Source organism: Maniola hyperantus, chromosome 22 (assembly GCF_902806685.2).
Source record: "Maniola hyperantus chromosome 22, iAphHyp1.2, whole genome shotgun sequence".
Taxonomy (NCBI): domain Eukaryota; kingdom Metazoa; phylum Arthropoda; class Insecta; order Lepidoptera; family Nymphalidae; genus Maniola; species Maniola hyperantus.
Window position 1 is genome coordinate 832,058 of NC_048557.2, and position 22,194 is coordinate 854,251.

The 22,194-nt window shown below is 37.5% G+C and overlaps 2 protein-coding genes across 22 annotated transcripts in view; one reads left to right on the top strand and one right to left on the bottom strand.

The window, feature by feature from the left end:
• The window catches only part of LOC117992672 (ubinuclein-1-like), a 39,022-nt gene extending 28,585 nt beyond the window's left edge, over positions 1 to 10,437 (top strand). For 3 of the 14 annotated variants that reach the window (XM_069506047.1, XM_069506052.1, XM_069506061.1), the window contains exons 11-17: positions 383 to 463; positions 998 to 1,219; positions 1,644 to 2,706; positions 3,786 to 3,840; positions 4,180 to 4,258; positions 7,447 to 7,496; positions 8,139 to 10,437. In XM_069506047.1, the coding sequence (XP_069362148.1) occupies positions 383 to 463; positions 998 to 1,219; positions 1,644 to 2,706; positions 3,786 to 3,840; positions 4,180 to 4,258; positions 7,447 to 7,496; positions 8,139 to 8,143 (1,555 nt within the window). In that variant the 3' untranslated portion in view covers positions 8,144 to 10,437. Of the gene's footprint in view, positions 1 to 382; positions 464 to 997; positions 1,220 to 1,643; positions 2,707 to 3,785; positions 3,841 to 4,179; positions 4,259 to 4,545; positions 4,625 to 4,772; positions 4,823 to 7,446; positions 7,502 to 8,138 lie in introns of those variants that run through there. The other 11 variants (XM_069506053.1, XM_069506051.1, XM_069506055.1 and 8 more) reach the window with 11 other exon arrangements.
• A 6,534-nt stretch (positions 10,438 to 16,971) lies between these two features.
• The window catches only part of LOC117992920 (protein Fe65 homolog), a 60,371-nt gene continuing 55,148 nt past the window's right edge, over positions 16,972 to 22,194 (bottom strand). For 7 of the 8 annotated variants that reach the window (XM_069506062.1, XM_034980643.2, XM_069506063.1 and 4 more), the window contains 6 exons: positions 21,765 to 21,892; positions 20,963 to 21,156; positions 20,322 to 20,524; positions 19,192 to 19,368; positions 18,338 to 18,503; positions 16,972 to 17,434 (listed from right to left, as the gene is read on the bottom strand). In XM_069506062.1, the coding sequence (XP_069362163.1) occupies positions 18,351 to 18,503; positions 19,192 to 19,368; positions 20,322 to 20,524; positions 20,963 to 21,156; positions 21,765 to 21,892 (855 nt within the window). In that variant the 3' untranslated portion in view covers positions 16,972 to 17,434; positions 18,338 to 18,350. The remainder of the gene's footprint in view (positions 17,435 to 18,337; positions 18,504 to 19,191; positions 19,369 to 20,321; positions 20,525 to 20,962; positions 21,157 to 21,764; positions 21,893 to 22,194) is intronic. The other variant, XR_011238025.1, reaches the window with a different exon arrangement.

A 22,194-nucleotide genomic window follows, 5' to 3' on the forward strand; every position in this document is an offset into this window, starting at 1 on the left:
GTTAGCGACCATGACTTGGATCCATATGTCATCACTAGCAACATGCACTGTTTGGTCTTCAAGCACCGAGGAATTTTTAACGAGAAGACATCTCAAAGCCCAGCCGAGTTGGATTCGGCGGCTGACTACTTGCTCGAAACGAAGTTATTGTGATTGATTAAAAGCTGATTTTGTATAAACAAAATACAGCTTTTAATGGCTGTTAAACCACCGCTAAAGCAAGTGATATTTAATTGCTTAAAACGCACATAGCTCTGAAAAGTTACAGAGATCGAACCCCTGACTTTCCGATTGGGCGGACATCTTAACTCTAGGTTATCACTGCTATTAAAAGCTGTATGTCAGTATCTATATTTAGGTATATATTTTGTGATGTTTCCAGGCTCAAGGAGTTGATAGAGGAGCGCAAGCCAGGCATGATCGCGGCCTACAACGCTGAGTGTGAACGAGTGCAAGAGAAAAGGTAAGCATTCTCTGCATAGAACCCATCACTACCCATATTATAAAACTAGCTTATGCTCGCGACTTCGTCCGCGTGGACTACACAAATTTCAAACCCCTATTTCACCCCCTTAGGGGTTGAATTTTCAAAATTCCTTTCTTAGCGGATGCCTACGTCATAATAGCTATCTGCATGCCAAATTTCAGCCCGATCCGTCCAGTAGTTTAAGCTGTGCGTTGATAGATCAGTCAGTCAGTCACCTTTTCCTTTTATATATTTAGATTTATAATATGGGTAGTGATGTTCTAGTTGAAGAACAAAGCAAAAAACACACTTTCTGCGAAAGTGTGTTTTTTGGTTTGTCCTTCAATCACGCCGCAAGGGAGCAACGATTCTACCTGATTTTTTCGCATGGGTATAGTTGAAGACCTGGAAGAGTGACATTTTATCCCGGAAAATCAAACAGTTCCCACAGGATTGTTAAAAACCTAAATCCACGCGGAGGAAAGTAAACTAAAAAAATCATACAATAATATTTTATTTCTTTTATTGCAGGAAAAAACTCCAACTCCAATCAACAGTGGAAGGTGCACGCTATGTAGACAAGCGTCTGCCCAAGCGGCGCTTTCCCTGGTGTCCGCGTGCCAGGGCGTTTCTGGCGCGCCTGGCGGCTTTGGCGGGCGAGCCGGAAGCCGCCGCCAATCTGCTAGCCACGAGGGTGCTGAAGCTGTTCCCCTCCGGCTTTGTGCGGATGCCTACCTTGCTGAGGCAGGCTGAGTGAGTAAAGCATACAATTATCATAGTAGGTAGATGACAGGTCACTAGTCGAAGCATTTTAAACTGAGTCGTCGGGTTATCTGTCTGTTTCGCTCGCACTTACAGGTCGTAGGTGCCAGCTAGCGAAACAGACTGATAACTCGACGACTCAGTTTAAAATGCGTCGACTATAACAAAATGTCAGCTCAAGTGGCCTGGGTGCATACATCTATACACATCTATATTTCTTATACGAAATGTAGAAAAAAGTATAATAACGACTGCAAAATATTAGATATTTTTAGATCTCTTGTCACCTTGTCTTCAGTAGTTCCAGAGATTACCCCTACAAACAAACTTAAAAATTTTACCTCTTTATAATATTATATAGAATATAGATAACGTTTTTATGAGCTCAATTCAAATTGCGATATTTGTTTTTCAGTTTGAGCAAAGAAATCAAACGTCCGCGCTTAGGCTCACAGTCAACCTCGCAATCCGTCATAACGAGCACACAACAGTTCAACGAACAGATACAGTTCCCAAGCTCTTTGACAGTAACCACCACTGTCAAAAACGTTGATGACGACAAAGACAAATACAAAGTCAACCCCGCTAGTATCTTCGGAACAGTGCTAAACTCATACTCCCTCAGCCAAGATCTAGTTATAGAAAAGGATGATAAGAAAAAAGATTCGGAACGGAGTAAAGACGATCTGTACAACCCTCCGAGCACTATAGGCAGTATTACTATAACCGCTGTACCTGGAAATCAAAAAGACAAAAAAACTAATAATGTGCCTGAAAAACCTAAAGATGCACCACTAATAAGAGTCAAATCACCTGCAGCGTTGAACGAAATGGTCACAAATAAAAAGGAAAAAGAAAAAGATAAATACAAAAAGACAGTTAAAGATAAGGAACTCAACCCCAAAAGATTAGATACTCCTTTGCATGTAGATACAACAAAACATAAAAGATTAGACACACCACTGCATGTAGACACAACAAATCACAATAAAAAAGAACCAGAAAAAAGTCCGAAAACTATAGAGAAACTAAGTAAGGAGGAATTCAGTAAAAAACAGATAGAAAGTATGAGAATAGCGGAAAGTAATATTCCAAGGCCTGGTTTAGTATCTGTTTCTCATTCACCAACTTTCGCGAAACCTGATAAAAGACCACCGGAAGTTAAGAAAAAGAAAGACATAGTAATAGTTTCGGATCTAGATCCTTTAGGTGACGTAGTTCAGGAGCCTGTAGCTGTAGACGATAGTAGCAGTGATGTTGAACTTGTTGAGGAGAAATTAGTGGACAAAAGTGAAAATATAGTGCCTTTGAAGGACCGAAGTGACAAAAGTGATAGTAAGAAAGTGAAGAACAATGTGAAAGTTAGGAGTGGTGTTGAGAAAAGTGTTAGCGGTAAGGATTGTGTTGTGAGGAAGAAAACAGATGAACCTACTAAAGAGGATTTTGATTCTGTCATGAGGGATCTAAGTGAGATGAAGGTGAGATTCATATTTTCTTAAACTATAAACTAGATATTGTACAAAATCGACCAAATAAGCTAGGTCATTAAAAAAAGCTGTATGACAATATAACACAAGCAAAGTAGACAAAGCTATTTTCTGATTTTCCTGATAGCTGCTAAACTAGGTTTATTTAGACTTTACTTTTTTGCAGGAATTAAAGGGATAGCAATACATTAAAGGCCCAGTCTCCACCTAAGCAGAGCAGAGAGAAGATGTGTGCGGTTGGCCAATCAGATTTTAAAAAATCATGTGATAATTTTTTCACGTTATTTATTATGAATCTGATTGGTTGACTGAACACATCTCTCCTCTCCGCTTAGGTGGAGACAGTGCCTTAGACAATTTAGTTTCGTGATTTCGTACAACAGAATCAACCAAATTGTCTCTATATTGAAGCTTGCTATCCAAGATCACTATTAAAAACCTGGAGTTCTCAATGTTTAGTGTTTCTACATTAGGTAGTACAAACACCTAAACACTTATTTTGCATTCAAAAGCAAGTTATTCACAGTAAACTACCACAATCAATGCAATAAGCATCATCAACATTTTCTTTAGTTTTATCATTTTTAAAACATCTGGCTGTCATCTGCAAGCAGTAAAATGTACAACTATCGCTGACATGGTATGGTTGCCAATAATATATATTGGAAATAAACAGGGCCCCAATATTGAGCCTTGTGGTACACCCATCAAGGCACCTTATGGCTACATTTGTATTTATATATGCTTTGATTCTGTCAATAAGAGGCAATGAAATCAAGTGCAATAAGTTTGATGCCATAGAGGCTAAGTTTAAGTTAGTTATTTTGTGATTAACATAATCAAATGCCTCAAACAGAGTTTTCACCTCTGTAAATTTTGAGAATATTACAGAGAACTCCCATGATGTTGTCTATTTCCCTACAGCTTCGGTGGATACCCCTTGCTGAAAAACATCTTTTCTTGTCTCCGCTTCAGACATCTCCGCACATCTCCGCTCTGGTGGAGTCCAGACCTTAAGGAGAATATTAGTCATGAATATAAGTCATTAATGAACTCTTTACGCTTTTCAGCACTCTCAAGAACCCACTCCCCTTAACTGCAATTCCTATGGTGTTATTACCAGTGGTAAGTAACAGTTTACACAATATAAATGGTATCTATGCTTGGAAATAATATTATTAATTATTAATCTAAATATATAAAAAGAAAAGGTGACTGACTGACTGACTGATGATCTATCAACACACATCTCAAACTACTAGACGAATTGAGCTGAAATTTGGCATGCAGATAGCTATTATGACGTAGGCATCCGCTGATAAAGGATTTTTGAGAATTTAACCTCTAAGGGGGTGAAATAGGGGTTTGAAATTTGTGTAGTCCACGCGGACGAAGTCGCGAGCATAAGCTAGTATTTAATATGGACATTGAACAGGGTAATTAACCCTCGTGTTTGACTTCAAGCAGCTAAGCACGAGTCTTCCAAACACACACACAAGCGGCCCGTCGTTATCGGTGACGCAAGTAGCGATAAGAACAAGTTGTAAGTTCTGCCCTGTCTGTACGCTGCTAGCTCTGTGGTCACTCCCCATTGGCACCATTACCTAACCATTAACCATTGACTTGACGAAGGCATATTCGTTTGCACAGGTTTTTCCTCATTAGAGTTTCTTTTAGGGTTCTGTAGCCAAAGGGTAAAAACGGAACCTTCTTAATGTCACTGCTGTCTGTCTGACCGTCCGTCCGTCCGTCTTGTCTAGCTCGTAGACGTGTCAAGATGATCCCATTAGTATTAGAACAGGGTAATTAACCCTCGTGTTTGACTTCTAGCAGCTAAGCACGAGTCTTCCAAACACACACACAAGCGGCCCGTCGTTATCGGTGACGCACATAGCGATAAGAACAAGTTGTAAGTTTTGCCCTGTCTGTACGCTGCTAGCTCTGTGGTCACTTCCCATTGCCACCATTACCTAACCATTAACCATTGACTTGACGGAGGCATATTCATTTGCACAGGTTTTCCTCATTATAGCATTATGTTTATATATGCTTTTTAGGGTTCCGTAGCCAAAGGGTAAAAACCTCAGACTAAGAATCAAGGAGAGTAGTCAGAGGTGTATACCCGAAAGGGACAAAACAACAAAAGAAATCATACGTACGTATGAAAGGTTATGTTTCATAATTTGCGTTCGCTACAACTTTTACACAGCAATGCACCATAAATGGCTTCTACACACCTTCAATACTAAATTTAAAACAGAAAACTAAATAAAACCTCGTAATATTCGCAATAAATTACTATCACAGAGGTTTGTTGGGCACAAACTACAATGTGCCCAACAAAAAAAAGCTAAACTATGACAAAGACAACAAACTGTGTTTATGTCTCTATCACTCTTCAGAGCTTTTCTATACATCTAGCTTGCTTTAACAAGGTATTATTATTTTAATGCCAATGGCACCGATTCTAAGCACAACCTAATTTTAGAGTATTCGCACCCTCTTCTTACTATTGTAATATGAAAAGGACAGAAGCAGTTTGACATTTCTAAATTTAATTTTTTGGTGGTAAAACCCGTGATTTTAGCACGCACTCGCGAACCTACTGTTTAAATTTGTATTGTGCACTAAATTTTAGAGTCTTTAAATGTGAAAGTCATGTTCCGTTCCTTTTTTAGTATTAGTAAAAAGAAAAGGATGCAGATACTCTAAATTTAGTTTAGAGAGAGACTAGAGAATCGGGGCCAATGTGGCTAATTCCGTTGTACACAATCTCTAAACTAAACTAAAATGGCACGTCTAAATCTATTGCTATCCCTTTCATAATGTTACTTGCGGAAAAGGATAGCACTAGATTTAGACCTGTTAGTTTAGTTTTTGTGTACAAGAAAATCGGCCCCAATGTCTCCTTAATACTTAGTCTGAGGTAAAAACAGAGCCCTCTTAATGTTCATTAACCCATATTAGTGTTTGAATTCAAGCAGCAAAGCGCGAGTCTTATAAGGTCACAACGAAGTGACCCTATAAGGGTGCCTTTTTTCTTTTTAGGTATGGAACTCTAAAAATATAGAAAAAATTACTTACCTACTATGCTACAAAACCTTTCGTGTGCGAGTCCGACCCCCACTTGACCGATTTTTTTTATTGTCATAACCAAATTTTTTGCATTCGTCTCTGTCTGCGCTACCTATCATGATAGAAATGGCTATTCGTTCATCAATATTCTTCACAGCTTTTGTGTGTATTTGATGTACAGTACGCGGCAGAAAGTAATGTACATTGACATTTAGGAGACAGCAGATTTGTAGAGCGTTGTTTCTGTCATTGAGACCGACAAAACGTCACATAGGTATGAGTGATGGAGACAACCGTGCGCTAAAGCCGAAATGTCATTCTAAAGGCCGATGTACATTACTTTTTGCCGCGTACTGTAAGAGCTTTACCACTTTCTTGTGTAAGGTGGACGTTCCACCTTCTCAATTGGTTAGTCTGTTTAAGGCTACTCACACATCTGTTGCGGGGGCATTCTTAGAGGCCTCGCCCACGGCGACTTTTTGTAGCGATGCTGTCGCGCTTCCGCATCGATACAGTCGCGATGCAGTAGCGCGTTGCTAATCCGACTAACACGCGTTAGTAGTGATGCTGGCGTGTGTTTAGTAAACGCGCGACAGCATCGCTACAAAAAGTCGCCATGGGCGAGGGCTCTAAGTCGCACGGCGGAAGGGCCATTTAGAATTTTTCTCTAATACGGTATTTGAGAACTAGTCAAATCAGTAACTTTTTATCAAACGTCAAAACGTGCGCTTAGTATGCGAGATTCTATGAAATACCGGTGTGTGACGTCACAATCATTTGACGTGCTTTTTTTAGTTTAATCGATAATTTAAAATGGTTATTACACTTAAAACCAACAAAGGACGTGGATTTTACGTTTTTTGGAAGACCCTCTATTTAATAATCACTGAGAAATAATTTATTTTTGATGTAGTCAAATACCCAATTTCGTCAAATTAGAACCGATTTTCAATTATTATTTTTTTTATTTTTTTTATTTACAAATTATTGATATAGGTATAAGTATCAAATGAAAATACTCAATTGAATAAAAATATATTTTCTATTCTATTCAGAATAGAATAGAATAGAATAATTCTTTATTTGCATAATGTGGTACATAAGATGTTAAATCTAAGAAACAGTCCAGCACATTAGCCATGGCGGCGGACAAATATAGTTAACAGTTGTGATTATTGAGTGTGACTAAATATTTGTTTATAAAATACAGGCAAATCATAAAATTAAACTTAAACTAAAATGTCAAAACCAAGCGAATATAGGCACTGTAATAAGTCAGTCTAGAAAATTGCCCCTGTTTGCCTGTTCACATAATAATCAAGGATGCAATTTAGGGTCACATTCCTATTATATTGCCCCTGCGGCATGTGTATGAAATAGCCTGCATAAGTGTTATACGACTTAGAAGAGTTATATTTTTTATAATTTTTTAGTGTTTTACCTACACTTCAAGAAACATAACAGTCGCTTCAGTACTGAGAGAACATACGTATCACAAATTTCGTCACGGGCGGTAAGCGAAACCGTGGCCGAGTTGGTCAAGGCATCGGGCGCGAACCCAGAAGATGCAGGTTCGATTCCTGCCGGTTACGCAATTTTTGATATGTATTTAAAATTATTTAGAAGAGTTAATCTACAAATAACGATTTGTTTCAGCGCAGAACGAACTTCTTTAAAGAAAATGGATGGATATAGCTCTGTCACAGGTTAGTGTTTCATTTGTATACAAGTTGATGCCCGCGACTTTGTCCACGTGGGTTTACGTTTTCTTTTTCTTAAATCCCGTAGGAACTCTTTCATTTTCTGGGATAAATCTTCATTTTTAGGGTTCCGTACCTCAAAAGGAAAAACTGAACCCTTATAGGATCACTTTGTTGTCTGTCTGTCTGTCAAGAAACCTACAGGTTACTTCCCGTTGACCTAGAATCATGAAATTTGGCAGGCAGGTAGGTCTTATAGCAGACATTAGGGGGGAAAATCTGAAAACCGTGAATTTGTGGTTACATGACACAAAAAAAAAAAAATTGTGATCATGAACTAATAATTAGTATTTTCAATTTTCTAAGTAAGATAACTATATCAAGTGTGCATTCTAAAACAGATTTTTATTTATTTTTATGTATTATAGTTTTTGAATTATCCTGCAAAATGTTGAAAAAATACGTCTGTAGTACGGAACCCTCATTGCGCGAGCCTGACTCGCACTTGGCCGGTTTTTTACTATACTGGTTTAAGATTTCTTGTGCGATGATACGGCACCCTCCGTGTGCAAGTCCCGACTCGCTTTTCTATTTCTAGAAAACCTTTTTCTAAGTCTGATAAGAAAGTCCCATCTCATTTGTTTCCAGGATGATGAGTGCCAGCATCCCAGTTTTAAGATGAAGAAATCATGAGACGATATTGTTAGATTATGATAATATACATATAGATGATATGATAGTATATTTATTGAAGATGGCCGCTTATTACTATAGGATCTAGAATTGATAAAATATGTAAATTAATGATACAGTGTGAACAATTTGTTTGACAAAATTTAGTTCTTCCGCTTCCCATACAAAGCTTTTATAACTATAGTTAGCGATTATTTAAAAAAAATGTTAAAACCATTTTAAATCAGTGACTTTGTAATATTGTTGTATGTTGAAATTGTAGTATTTTCAAACGAATTTTATAATGAATGATCGATATTCAAATCATTTTTTAAATACCAGTGAAAATTATGTGTTATAAAAAATCTAACTGAAATACGGAAATTCCTGAAAATAATATTAATTCCATTAAAAGCTAGCGCGCACCGCTGTGCGGCGAGTTGCGCTGCGTTTTAAAATCCGTCAATTTGAACTGAAATCTATGAAAATCCGGTGCGGAATTAATTCCGCAGTGCGCGCGCTTCTATATAGTTCTATAGTTCACAGATTTTGCGAGAAAAAACGTACGGAAAACCGTGGTGCGCGCTAGCTCTTACGACTAAAATTAATAATCAATCTATCAGCGATCTGTCGATAAGTCACTTAGCTACAGACATACAAAGAAGTGATCCTAGAAAGGTTTCTTTTTCCTTTGGAGTTACGGAACCCTAAAAATGGTAAGGTCTTTTTCGATACATTTAATAACGTTGCTAAGTAACCTATCGACAGATTACAGATAGATTGACGATGACATAGACCTCGATGCGTGATTATAGTCCGTACAAAAAGACTTTTCACGCGCCATTTTAACTCAACGGGTCAACTGTCATGTCAAAAGTACGGTTACCTTTAAATCGTACTGTTGGCAAGAAATTTGCCACAATGGCGCGTGAGAACTCATTTTTTACGCATAATAAAAAATATAATGTCAATGCAGAGTATAGAATTATTTCTGAAAATTCACGGCCCTGTATTCTCTTACGTTTTGTGTAAATATAATTTTAGCATTATTAATTATTATTGAAATTTTGTTTATGAATATATAAATCTTTTAGTTTTAAGTCCTATAATATTATGTGAGACCTTGAGTTCTGAGGTACGGTTTAAGGTTAACGCACACTTATCCGAACCGAACGCGTCGAACGAATCGAAGTCAAGAAGGCCTCGCACTCATATCCGCACAAGAAGAATCGACCGCGCCAAAGGAATCGATTCAAATTAGAATCACTCACTTCACTCACTTCTGGGGTTCTTGCAGATTCGGATGATTCGACGCGGAGAAGTGTGCTAGGTTTCATGAGATTTCATATACAGAATTCCAAAATTCGTTTCGTTCGACGCGTTCGGCTCGGATAAGTGTGCGTTCACCTTTATAGTAACATGGTACAGACGCGATGCGTTCTTTCTGCTCTGACCCTTGGGTGATAATAATGAAAAATAATACAATCCGTAGCGTCATACGTAGTTATTGCCATAGATAAAAAGCTCTATTTTGTACTTACTATATGATAAAGCAAGTGATATTTAATTATGTACTTAAAACGCACATAACTCCGAAAAGATAGAGGTGCGTGCCCGGGATTGAACCCCCGACCTCCGACTAGAAGGCGGACGTCCTAACCACTAGGCTATCACAGCTTATCGTGATATTATGTATTAAGTACAAAATAGAGCTTGTTATCTACAACACTAACCTACATCGTACTTTGAAACACCTCGATAAAAGATGCCGGCCTCAAAACAGCTGTTCTGTTTGGCGCCCATTTTAAATATGGCTAGAAGTACGCGATCCGAGTTACTCTCAAGTCTCGCCTAATAAAGTTTTACTTTAATAATACACCTTTACAAGTTCCTATTGCGTTCGTGTAAGGTTCAAAATGGCATGAATTTGAATGTTTTCACAAAATATGATTTTTTTTTATTCGCTTATTTTGATAGTTAAGGTCTGTATTATAGAACACTGTATTTTGTATAAAACGTTCGATAGATATAGTTTTACATGATTTTATTTAGTACACAATTATAAGTTTTATAAGTGCCGCAAATTTCTAATGCGGCGTGGCCGCCATTTTAGTGACGTCAGCACTAGACTGAAATTTCGAGCTGATGGTATATTTTTATTTCGGCTGACGTCAAAATGACGTCATTTCGATGTTAATGAGTCATGGTTCCAGGCTCCAGCGCAATAGCAATTTGCAGGACATGCATGTTTTTATTTAGTACACAGTTATTCAGATGTAGTTATGCAAAACAGATCTACCACAAATGTATGTATTTTTAAATAACGCCTACGAATAGGTACTCTTCTAGAAATGTCCAGTTATTAAAAAAGGATCATGTCTAAAAAGTTTCTTGCGAAAAGTATATTTTGTAAATCAAGTATGTATTACGCCTGAAAGTACATAATCATCATCATTATCATGTGCGGATTGGTAGACTTCACACACCTTTGAGAACATTATGGAGAACTCTCAGGCATGCAGGTTTCCTTCACCGTTAAAGCAAGTGATATTTAATTAATTAAAACGCACATATAAATCCGAAAAGTTAGAGGTGCGTGCCCGGGATCGAACCCCCGACCTCCGATTAGAAGGCGGACGTCCTAACCACTAGGCAAGTAGGTATTACGAGTAAGCAATGCAGTCGAATTTATTGATTCATGGACGCTCCCGCTTCGTAGTCGTTTTCGTCGCGCAGATTTGGATGATGCTTTATGACAACTATAAGTAAAATATACAACTCCACTATCAAAATAATTTTGTATTTTCTTTAATGTATGAGTTTATTTTATACATATAAATAAAATAGCTGTTAATAATAATGTAATAAAAAAACGTATAAAATTACTTTTTTTTTTTTTTTATGATAATGCAACCGCATTGATCCGAAACTATACCTATGTAGGGATATTAAGGCTAGTCGCACTTTGGTCTTGCGTTTTCGTACGAATTTGACTCGTGCGAACACGTACGATTACGCACGAACAATTCCGACCTTCCAACTACCTACTATGGGAGCGCGCTCACTAAATTGGCAAATCTAGTGCTATCCTTTTCTGCAGGGAGCATTACGAAAGGGATATCAATTGTACTACAAAATTAACCACGTTATGGATAATTCTGTAAACTAATCTATTAATTAAACTAAAATGAGATATCCCACTAGACTTAGATCTGTCAATTTAGATATTGTACAATGGAATTAGCCACAAAATATGTGTTATATAAATTACTCGTCCGTTGAGTAAAGTTGGAAACATACTTACGCCTCGCGACGTAATCAAATTTAACTGAAACTCGCTAATACTACTCACTATGTCACCGTAAGAATACCTCGAATACCTTCATCCAAATAAACGTCAAAATATACTCTTTCCGGGGTGTATTAATTAGAATCCTCATAGATGGCGCTGTCCACTCCATGCCCTTCAGAGGCAGACTTTTGTACTACAAAATCACAGTAGTTTAAATTGATTTAGTATTTAGTATTTTTAGATACCTGCGGATAGTGTTACTTGTTTTTTAATTCGGCTTTGATACGACATTTATTTGTTACGAGTACTTGGGGTTCCAACTCCCAAGATCCTGAAATGGCAACTTCGCACCGGAAGGCGCAGCGTTGGAAGACCCCCCCCCTTCACTAGGTGGACGGACGACATCAAACGAGTCGCGGAAGTCCCTACAAGAGACCTATGTCCAGCTGTGGACGTCTATCGGGTACTAGATGATGCCCGCGACTTCGATCGTTTGGATTTAGGGTTTTTAAAAATTCCGCGGGAACTTTAATTTTTCGGGATAAGTACCTCCTTGGAAGGGCATGAAAAGTGCCATCTATGAGGCTTTCAAGTAACACGCCATGGAGACTTTTACCGTGATCTATGCCGGTTTTTCGCGTCGCGAGTCCTAAGTATGCTTCCGTGTTAATGTATAACTGTAAATTATATAAATGAATAAATAATAAGTTTTTGTTGAAAGGGAAAACAAATAGTTATGATACAATTTCTGTTTTATTTTTTAATTATGATGTAAAATATCCTGGAATTTGAAATAATGTCCAACAATGTAATGAATAATGATGAATAAATATTTATAATGAATAGATATTATGGTATTTTTATTTTCACCCTAGTAATAACCTGCATTGTAGCAGTAGGTAGGCAATTCCGTTTATCCACCCTAGGCCTAAGAATTGGACAAACTCCGCCATATTGGTGATATCTTAGCTGGAATTTCCGCTATCTTGTGACATCAAGGGCCAATAATTCATACTAGCAGCAAATTTCTAAAATTTAACAATATATTTGACCTCTATCTCCACATGGTAAAGCACCAATTTCAACCAAGAAATGAAATTCCCGCGAATTTTTCATCTGGGCAAGAAGTTTATGTTTTGGGGTTTGCGGTGGTGCCTAAAACAAATCTACGTGTTTGAGGTCAAGCCGCTTGACCGTCTCGGAACCTCTTGGTCGTAAAGCTGTACGGCGATTTCGTAAAACCTGCATCAATCATTATTACAATCTCAATTGTTGTGATTGGCTGAATTTGTGCTATTCTGGTTGCAACAATGCATTGTAGCCAATAGTGAGCGAGCGTCAATCAATCAGAGGTGATTGCGATCGTGACATTGTAACTGTCATTCTACCACAATCGCGTAGCTGTGGTCTGTGTGTGGTGTGGTGGTAGATGCTACTTATCAAAACGCCTGCACAAAATTCAGAGTGATCACGCAAATGAAGTACCTAGGTAATGGGGCCGATTCTCTTGTACACAATCTCTAAACTAAACTAAATTAACAGGTCTAAAAATAGTGCCATACTTTTCCGCAAGCAACATTATGAAAGGTATAGCAATAGATTTAAACGATTGAGTACAACAGAATTAGTCACACCTTAATAAATTAAAAGGCGGATGAAAAGGGAAAAATTAATGTTGCCAAATACAAATAAAATAAAACCCAAGACAAATGTGTTTATAATATTTTTTTTATTAATTTCACAAAATTATTTATTAAAAGCCACAATCTTAAGGCTTTTAAGCTGTCAAAGCGATGACGGTTTAAATTTTAATTCCCACCGATATAACCCATCCGTGAGCTAGAAACTGTAATTTTGAAGCTAACTAATGACTACATTATAAAGTTTATATTTTATAGAAAATATTGACATACACTTCGTCCGATAAGGGGCAGTCAAAGCTTGCAATCGAGCTATTGCAACTAAGGGTGGTTACAAACAAGCGGACGAAACGCCGCGCTTAGGGACCAATTTTTATAAAATTAAGTACATTAGTTTACAACGCTGACAAAAGTTACTACAAATTATAAAATATACGTTATATAACATGATCACTGTAATATTGTAATACAAGATGCTTTTTTTTAACTCTAAAGTAATATTACCATTTTAAAGTTATGTAAAACATTTGTTACACCCAATATAATGTATTAACATTTACAATATAATACTATTATGTCACGTAATTTATAAAACATTCATACACCAATACAATTTTATTAAGTATACATCAAATACGGTTTTAATATAGTAATGATTAAATATTACCAATTATAGACAAAAACTATGACAAGTTATTTTTCAATTTGCGATATAAAAAACGGTCCCTAAACTATTATTAACCACCCGTTATATATGAATATCATTTTGTATAAACAATGACATATTATAGATACTTAACATTAACGTGTGAATAAAACTATGTTTACGTATAATAAGAACAACTCAGTGTATCATTTACAGTAGATCTAATTGATTAACGCCGGCCGGTACATTTCGAAATCTTGAATAAATAAAACGCTTGAGTTTAGATAATTATGTTAAAAGACAACAAGAGATCTTCTCTTTGTAGGTAGGTACTTCAATTTTAAGAAAAAGAAAGGGGTATTCTATCCCGAACCCCGATATCCAAAGCGGGATAACCTTCGAAAATTCGTATTCGTGTTTATTAAGTTAAACATTTCCAATATAAGAAATAAGATAGCCGACCGACATTATTGAATTAAATTGATTGTAATTTGTAAGTATATGAAGATTCCATACGACAAGCAACATTGATTACTAATAGGTATATGAAGAAGGTATGCAGGTATATTTTGAAGCTAATTTGTGATATCTAACGAACGCCTTAGTCTATTTTTGAGGCTCGAAAATGACCTTGATGCGAACAAAACGCTTTCTTTTAATTTAAATAATTAATCTACTGCAAAGGCAGGAAAACTTGCACAAGATCATAGACATCCTTACTACATACATACATTTAGATAAACTATTTTAAAACTGTTATAGACACAAAAACACGTTAATATACGTTTTAGATTCAGTGATTTTAAATTAATTCGCCGTTTGCTTACGTGGGTCCCGCCGCCCTATTTACACAAGTTTACTGATTTTTATACTTACACACATTTAAAAATAAACTGAATATGTATGATATACTTACCGTGACTATAACTGACAATTTTAATGGCCATCTTGTTTTGACTATTTACAAAATGGCGTTTATAGAGGTTTATTTTGCTTGTATCTATATATCGCGCATATTTTTAGGATATTAAATACAAATATGTATAGTTATTGAAAGCTCAACGATTTCAGACACCCTTGTTACAATGAGGCATGCGATAAAAAATATAATATTTCTGATTCTAGCCAAATTGGCAAATAAATAGACATTAATTTGTGAACAGTTCTTTAAAAATTACGTCGTTTTGTATTGTATAGTGGCATCTTTACGCCAAAAACTAACTTTAGATAAGCTAAACATCGTAAATATATCAATATTCATCGCGATGTTTTTACCAAAAATATTTTATCTTTCGCAATTCAATAGGTACGTATTTTATACAAGCTTAAGCAAAAATAAACTCTTTACCTATACACGTAGAGTCCTATTTGTATAGCTATTCTACATCCATCGTGATATCCCATTCATATTCAAGAAATCAGTAAGAACGGACACTAATTTAGCTACTAAATGCTGTTAAAAACGCTAAAGCTTAGAAAAATGACAGCCGTAAGCTGAAGATGATTTTATCATATGATATTATTTATCAACCAATGTTCTGTATGTACCTATAGGGCATACCCTTTACGACGATCATTTTTATTCATATTTAAGCAACATAGAATGTCAGTAGCTAAGTATGTGGCCGCCCTTAAGTGACACAATTTCTTCATACCGTGCTCGAAACAAACTTTGCAACTAGAAACATAAAACTTTATCGTCATTTTATGTTTCTTGTTGGAAATTTACCAAGTATCATTCCATTTTACTAAAACTAAAGTTAGTTAAATTCCATCCATCAAATTGTATGTACAAACGCCATTAAAACATCAGCATATTAATTATCTATTAACATTACATACTAATTTTGATCTTAATTATGGCTTAAATAGACGTTAAAATAATGTGTTTATTCTTACACATTAATACTTATTTTTGACTATAATGATATTTTAAAATTATCAATCCAAATCATCGTTACAGACTTTTTAACTTATAGAAATGATTGTTTCACTTGATAATTTTTTCTCACATTTGCAATCGTTTTTTTCGTTAGTCTACACGCAGCCTAACTAGTAATAATTAACGCTTCCGTGTTGCCACTTTTAATTTTTACTGTAGCATCTTATAAAACCCCTGCGGATCTGGGGAAAAGATTTTTGATTATGGCAAAACAGGCGTCGAATTATTTTACATAATAATTATTAATATTTCAAATTATTGATTGTGTTTATTAATTTTACAGCGTAAACTTGACTATAAACCGTTCTACAAAACAGTCGACTTAAATTTACACATTATAAAATATCGACTTAAAATTTACAAAACCATAACATAAATATTTACTACGACTAGGTATTAAGGTAACTATAAAATTATGAGACCATCAACATAAATACCTACATTTTTTATAAATAAAATTGTGAATAACATCAATGCTTTCGGCGATACATTTACTCATGGACAAAACTTATTAGTTTCTATAAAAACTGTACAAAAAGTAAAGAGCAGCATAGCCATATATAGCATAGCTAGGTGTGATACTTTTCAGTCAGTTTTTATTAAAACAGATTATAATATTTGAATGGCATTATGATTATTATAATGATATTTTTATAATAATTATATTTCATTGTAAGTAAAGGCTTTTTACAAGTAGGTACGCTACACAGCATGTGAATGTAAATGTGAACAAATCTTAACTCTGTGATAAAAGCAGTGATTCTTATGTGAATGTAAATTTAATAACTAAATATTTAACAATATGAAATGGACGAAGTAAATTTAATCATTTAAATGATTTGCTGTGAGATAGATATGTAGTATGATGTATGCTTAGAAATAAGTAGGTTTTATAAAAAAAATGGGAGAAAATCTTCAGCATGGCAACACTAGGTACTGTTGTGTTATAACACTAGTGTTGAGTTATTACTTATTATGGTTTTTGTAGGGTAAATTTTTTTTTATCGGTCACTTTAAACTTCCACTCTTTGCAAAGCGATTCGTTTGTGCTGTAGAGACTTCAAAATCTTTTGTATTATGGAATTAATTAATTACAGATTTTTTTAGGTTGCATTATAAATATAGATTTGATTATGCACAGGTCCTTGTAAAAGGACGAAGTAAAAAAAATTACGTGAAAAACTAAGCTAAATTAAGTTTAGCTGTATTTTTTTTCGAAAAGCCTAAAATAAATGTTGTTCTATCTTGATTTTTATCTCCATAGTGACAAAGATAATACATTAATAGTGATCACATTTTGTATTAAGAAAATTCTAGAGTTTTTGATGATTTTTTCATCATTGCATTTTTTGTTATTTTGCCGTTAGCGTATTATTTTGCCGTGACTTGAACACAAAACAAAATTTTAATTTTAATTAGGTAAATCTTTATGACTTAAAAAATAGCTTCACTGACTTTATATCATTATTTAATAAGTAGGTATTACCTATAGTTTATGATTATTACACGCCTTGACATTATTATATCGGAAATGATAAAGAACACAGCAGAAAGCGTGCCCTGCGGTGCGGGTGCGGGTGCGTTACGCGTTCGGCGCGGATACTACTCGCGAACGTTACGCGTTCGGCGCGGATACTACTCGCGAACGTTACGCGTTCGGCGCGGATACTACTCGCGAACGTTACGCGTTCGGCGCGGCTGCGAAGGTGCGTTATGCAGAAGCGCTCCTCGTTAACGACCGCTGGGAGTTTCCTGAAAAATAATTTAATGTTTAATTAATTAATTTATATTCGTCCGACTGTCCGTCCGTCTGTCCGGCCGTCCGTTTGTCTGTCAATGGACTGTATCTCGTGAGCCGTAATAGGTAGAGACTTGAAATATTCACAGAATGTGTATTTCTATTACCGCTAAAACTACAAATACTAAAAATTACAAAATGGCCGTCATGAAAATTAAAAATAAATAAAAAGTGTTATTTCTTGTACGATGGTACCCCTGCGTGTGCGAGCCCGACTTGCAGTTGACTGATTTTATTTTACCTTCTGACCCCATTGAAAAATAATCTTCAACCATTTTGCATTAGTCTTTTTTACATTGATTCTGTTTTAATTCTTTGACGATAGCATTTGTTAGAATTTTCTACGGTCTTTTTGTTATGTCATTTTTTCTTAATTTTATTATTTTCCCTGACATTTTTATGTACTAATGGATACGTACGTACGTATGGATATTTTTAAAATAATCTGCAGGATAAGTGCCATAGTAATTTTTACAGAAAATTTGCAAGTTATTCAAAGAATTAAATTTAAAAATCGAAAACTTGTACAGTTTTTGTGCTGTAATTTTATAATGCTTGAAGATTTCTCTACTGTTTATTATTATCAACAAAGGTATGTACTAGCAAGAAATAAAAAAAATCTGATGAAATACATTGTTTCTCTTTTTTACTAATGTTTTAAGTGGCAAACACCCATTTAGTTACCTAGAACAAAATAAAAAAATGGATAACTCGAAAACGATACACTGCACTTTTGCATAAGCACTTTAGGGGTCGTTTGATAGCTAATTGTCTTGTACTATAACCCCTTAACGGGATCGTGTCATATTTTCCTGGAACCCTGTATATAGTAGTGATAAAGTGTAATAAGCAAGTACCTGCAGGAGTAGCTCAGGAGGCGCGGCGGCCGGTGAGCGAGCCCACGAAGGACTTGAGCGCCTGCCCCAGCGACGCGCGCGCCGCCTCGCCCGACAGCGGGGCGCCTCCTACGCAGCCCCCCACCGCGCCGCCGCCGTGCGCGTCCAGGCACTTCTGATAGCGCAGCTGTGGACAAACCGGTGGAGATTGACTGACGCTGCTTTGTTCTACTCATACATCATCATCATTGTCAACCGATAGACGTCCTGCTGGACATAGGTCTCTTGTAGGGTCTTCCACACGCCACGGTCTAGCGCCGCCTGAATCCAGCGGATCCCTGCGACTCGTTTGATGTCGTCCGTCCACCTTGTTCAGGATAGCCGCGGTTATCCGGCCGCGTTGAGAAGGTCGCGCGTCGGCAACGGCTCGCGTGTTACGCGACCGCGTACGACTAGCGGACCACACATTTACTTTCACACAAGACAACGAAAAGTGAACACGTCAGACGAATCTGTGTCTTAATTAATTAATAGTTGTTCTCTTTACTAATAAATACCTATAACGTGTAATACAGTGCATTATTATTTTGGACGCCGAGAAATCCCTCAACAATACGTGCAGGGCACTTGGCTCCACTATATGATGAACAGTGGAGGGTCTTCCAACACTGCGTCTTCCCGTGCCAGGTCGCCATTCCAGCACCTTGGGATCCCAACGTCTATCGGTTTTCCGAGGGTTCCAAACGCGCCCAGGTCTGAGAAGATCCCACAACAAACTCATATTCCGTCTTATCCTCCCCTTCACTTCTCGTCTCCTCGTTGTCTTTCTCGTCGCAGTCTCCGGCAATCCACCAGGGGACTACGTAGTGGCTTACCTTGCAAGCAGCTTCAATAGTCTTGCAGAGGGCGCCAGAAGAGGGCTCGGCGTGGAAGGCGTGCGCCACGAACAGATCCTGAGGAGTGTGCACGATGAACGCGCAGCGCCGCACGTCGCGCCCGATGCCCAGGAACGACAGGTAGCGGACCCGGCATTCCACCAGTGGATTGCTTTCCTGGAAAAGGAAATAATGGCGATTAAGCACAGGTATTAATATAGCGAACATGCCTCGTTGTTGGGGAGCTATCGAAGGACCGTTAGAGTTATTAAAAATACGAAGAGATGATGTTCATTATGTCAGATTTCCTCAAAATCTACAGCTTACAAAAACTACCACTTGATTTGGAACGTACAAAAATCACCAGCACACAAAGGATGAGCACGGCACAGCACAATTGTCCACCGGTGGTATTTAATGTGCGTAGGATTCGATTGTTTTTGTAGATTTATCACGCATGGCGCGAAAGAGGCTTCTTTTTGTTTGCACAGCCGTAACGTCCGGTGTCTAGCTTAAAGGACCTTTAAAGGACAGTTTTATATGCATCACAATGACGTTTGATGCTAAGATGGCGGTGCAATCCACAAATCAGAATAGACCGTGATCGGCGCGACAGTGGCTTGTATTGCCAGCTGAAAATCCTGGAAAACCACTGGCTTTACTGAACACTCGGATCCATATTATGTCACCACTCACAACACGCACTGAGGAACACTGAGGAATTTTGCACCAGAAGAGATCTCGAACACTACCCAACCGCATTTGAGAATTATATAACCCAAAACTAAAGGCTTACTGCCTTGCTATCCCAAAACCCAAACAACAACATTAATCTAATACTTAGTTGGAATAATATACCTACACAGGTAGGTATCTAATTGACGAAGGTAATAATGAAGAAGATATGTTCATCAAATCTTCTGTATAATATATAAAATTCGAAGTCTGACTTATATATCAACGCACAACCTAAACCGCTGGTCCTGGAGACATGAAATTTGGAGAGCGTGTTCTTTGTAAAGAGTAGGTATCCACTCAGAAAGGATTTTTCGAAATTCTACCCCTAAGTGGGTTAAATAGGGACGAAGTGGCGAGCATAATCCAGTCTAGAGAGTCTATTGATCGCTTACCCCTTCTTCTGTGATCGTGATCATCGAGGGAGCCACAGCCACTGCAACAGGTCTCCAGGCGGGGGGTGCTCTAGCGGCCGCCAGTCTGTCTATTGCGTCGTTGAGGACGTCCATGCCTGTCGCTCGCGGCACCTCCGCGCTGCCCAGGTACCGCGCCCGGACCGTCTTACGAGGCTCCTCCATTGGTGTGGGGAATGATGCTCCTGAAACCAAGAAAAATTTTGCTTAACTCGGGCAACATCACATGTCAAAAGTTTTTAAAAATATGGAATTTTTTATATCCGTAGATTGGTCTGAAAATTATTTGTCAAGATTTTCAGAGTCCAACGGTGAATTGATATCGAAGTTTGAGTGGAAAAAGAAATGTCGCAATCCAAAGATAAAATTACGTTGAGGTGAAAGTGAAAAAGCAAAAAGAAAAGACCTAGAGCTCAAGGTATTGGAGAACTTCGATCCTTCAAAGAGAAGATATTGGTTCTATTTGAGTACCTTGAAGCCCCAACAACTATCAGTTCTTCAAAGTAGTTTGCTTTTTTATCCGTTCTAAGGAATACAGAAGGCAGAATCTGGTCGCATAACTTGAAGATCCTGACCCATGACCGGAAATTAATTGACCTGATGTGAGATTAGGTGAAACCTACCAGACAGTGGCCTCGGCCGCCTGGCTGCGGGCAGGTCGGTGGGGCGCGGCGGAGGCTGCAGCGAGCGCTCGATCATGATGCGCTTGCAGATGTCTCGCAGCGCGTTGGCGATGGAGCGCGCTGGTGCTTCGCATCGGAACACGTGGCACATGTGCTTGCGCGTCACTCGATCGCGGGCTACGTACGCGAAGTCCCTGGGGAGAAGGGGTGAAGTAAGTTAGTCAAGGGGAAAAGATTGAACTACTATGTTCTCTTTTCTTCGTCACAATTTGTCTCGTTTGTTCGTGCAGACGTTTACCCCAGCGTAGTTTTTCAAATGGACGCATGACGCATCACGCAAAAATTACTAGAGAATTTGGAACTAAACTTTCGTGATTCAGGAGGGCATAATCAGAATTCAATACTACTCCCACTTTTAACGAAATTAGTCCTGTGACAGTACTAATTATGAGGTTTATCTACTTAATGAATAATTTATTTATTTAATCATTTCCATACCTTTCACTATTTCCAGAATGCGTTGTGAAAAAAAAACCTTATTAGTTATTAGATGGATTTGGGGTCTACCACTCTAAAATTCTAGCAATCTATCTAGGTACTAATATTCCAGTTCTAAAGCTGCTGTTACAAAATCTGTGATTATTACATTGTCAACATCACAATAATAGTTTTTGTCTATTTTACTATGAAATATAACATGTACGACGAATTGTTACATGGACGAACACAATGTCCTACTTCACAGCAATTACGGCATTACCATAAACTAAACTACCATTTATTATTTTGGGTTTGTTCTAACCGTCCATTATCCCTGCCAACGCCCCATACCCGGATAGTGTGTATGGGCTGCGTGTGCAACGTGTTTAAACTCTCCGGGTCGATCAGTTTTAGTGCACCATCATCTAAGTCCATGAAGAGGTCTTTTCCCTGGAAGTTAACAAAATCAGGGATAAATGTTTGAGGCTCAAGGAGCAATAAGGTCTGTTAACTGGTTGTCCAAACTTAGAGACCAAAGGTCTAAAAATGTGTAAAAGTGTGTAAAGTCTTTCAGGTTCTGTACCTAGATTACGGCTCATTCTTTGCAGAAATAAATTGCCTGAGTTCTATATTAAACTCGTTGAATAAATATTCGGGAAAAGGCTGGAACTGGTATGGTTGCAAAACCTTCGGACATGGTTCTACAAACCGCTGATGTTGTAACCACCAACCTCCTTAAGTGATGTCTGGGG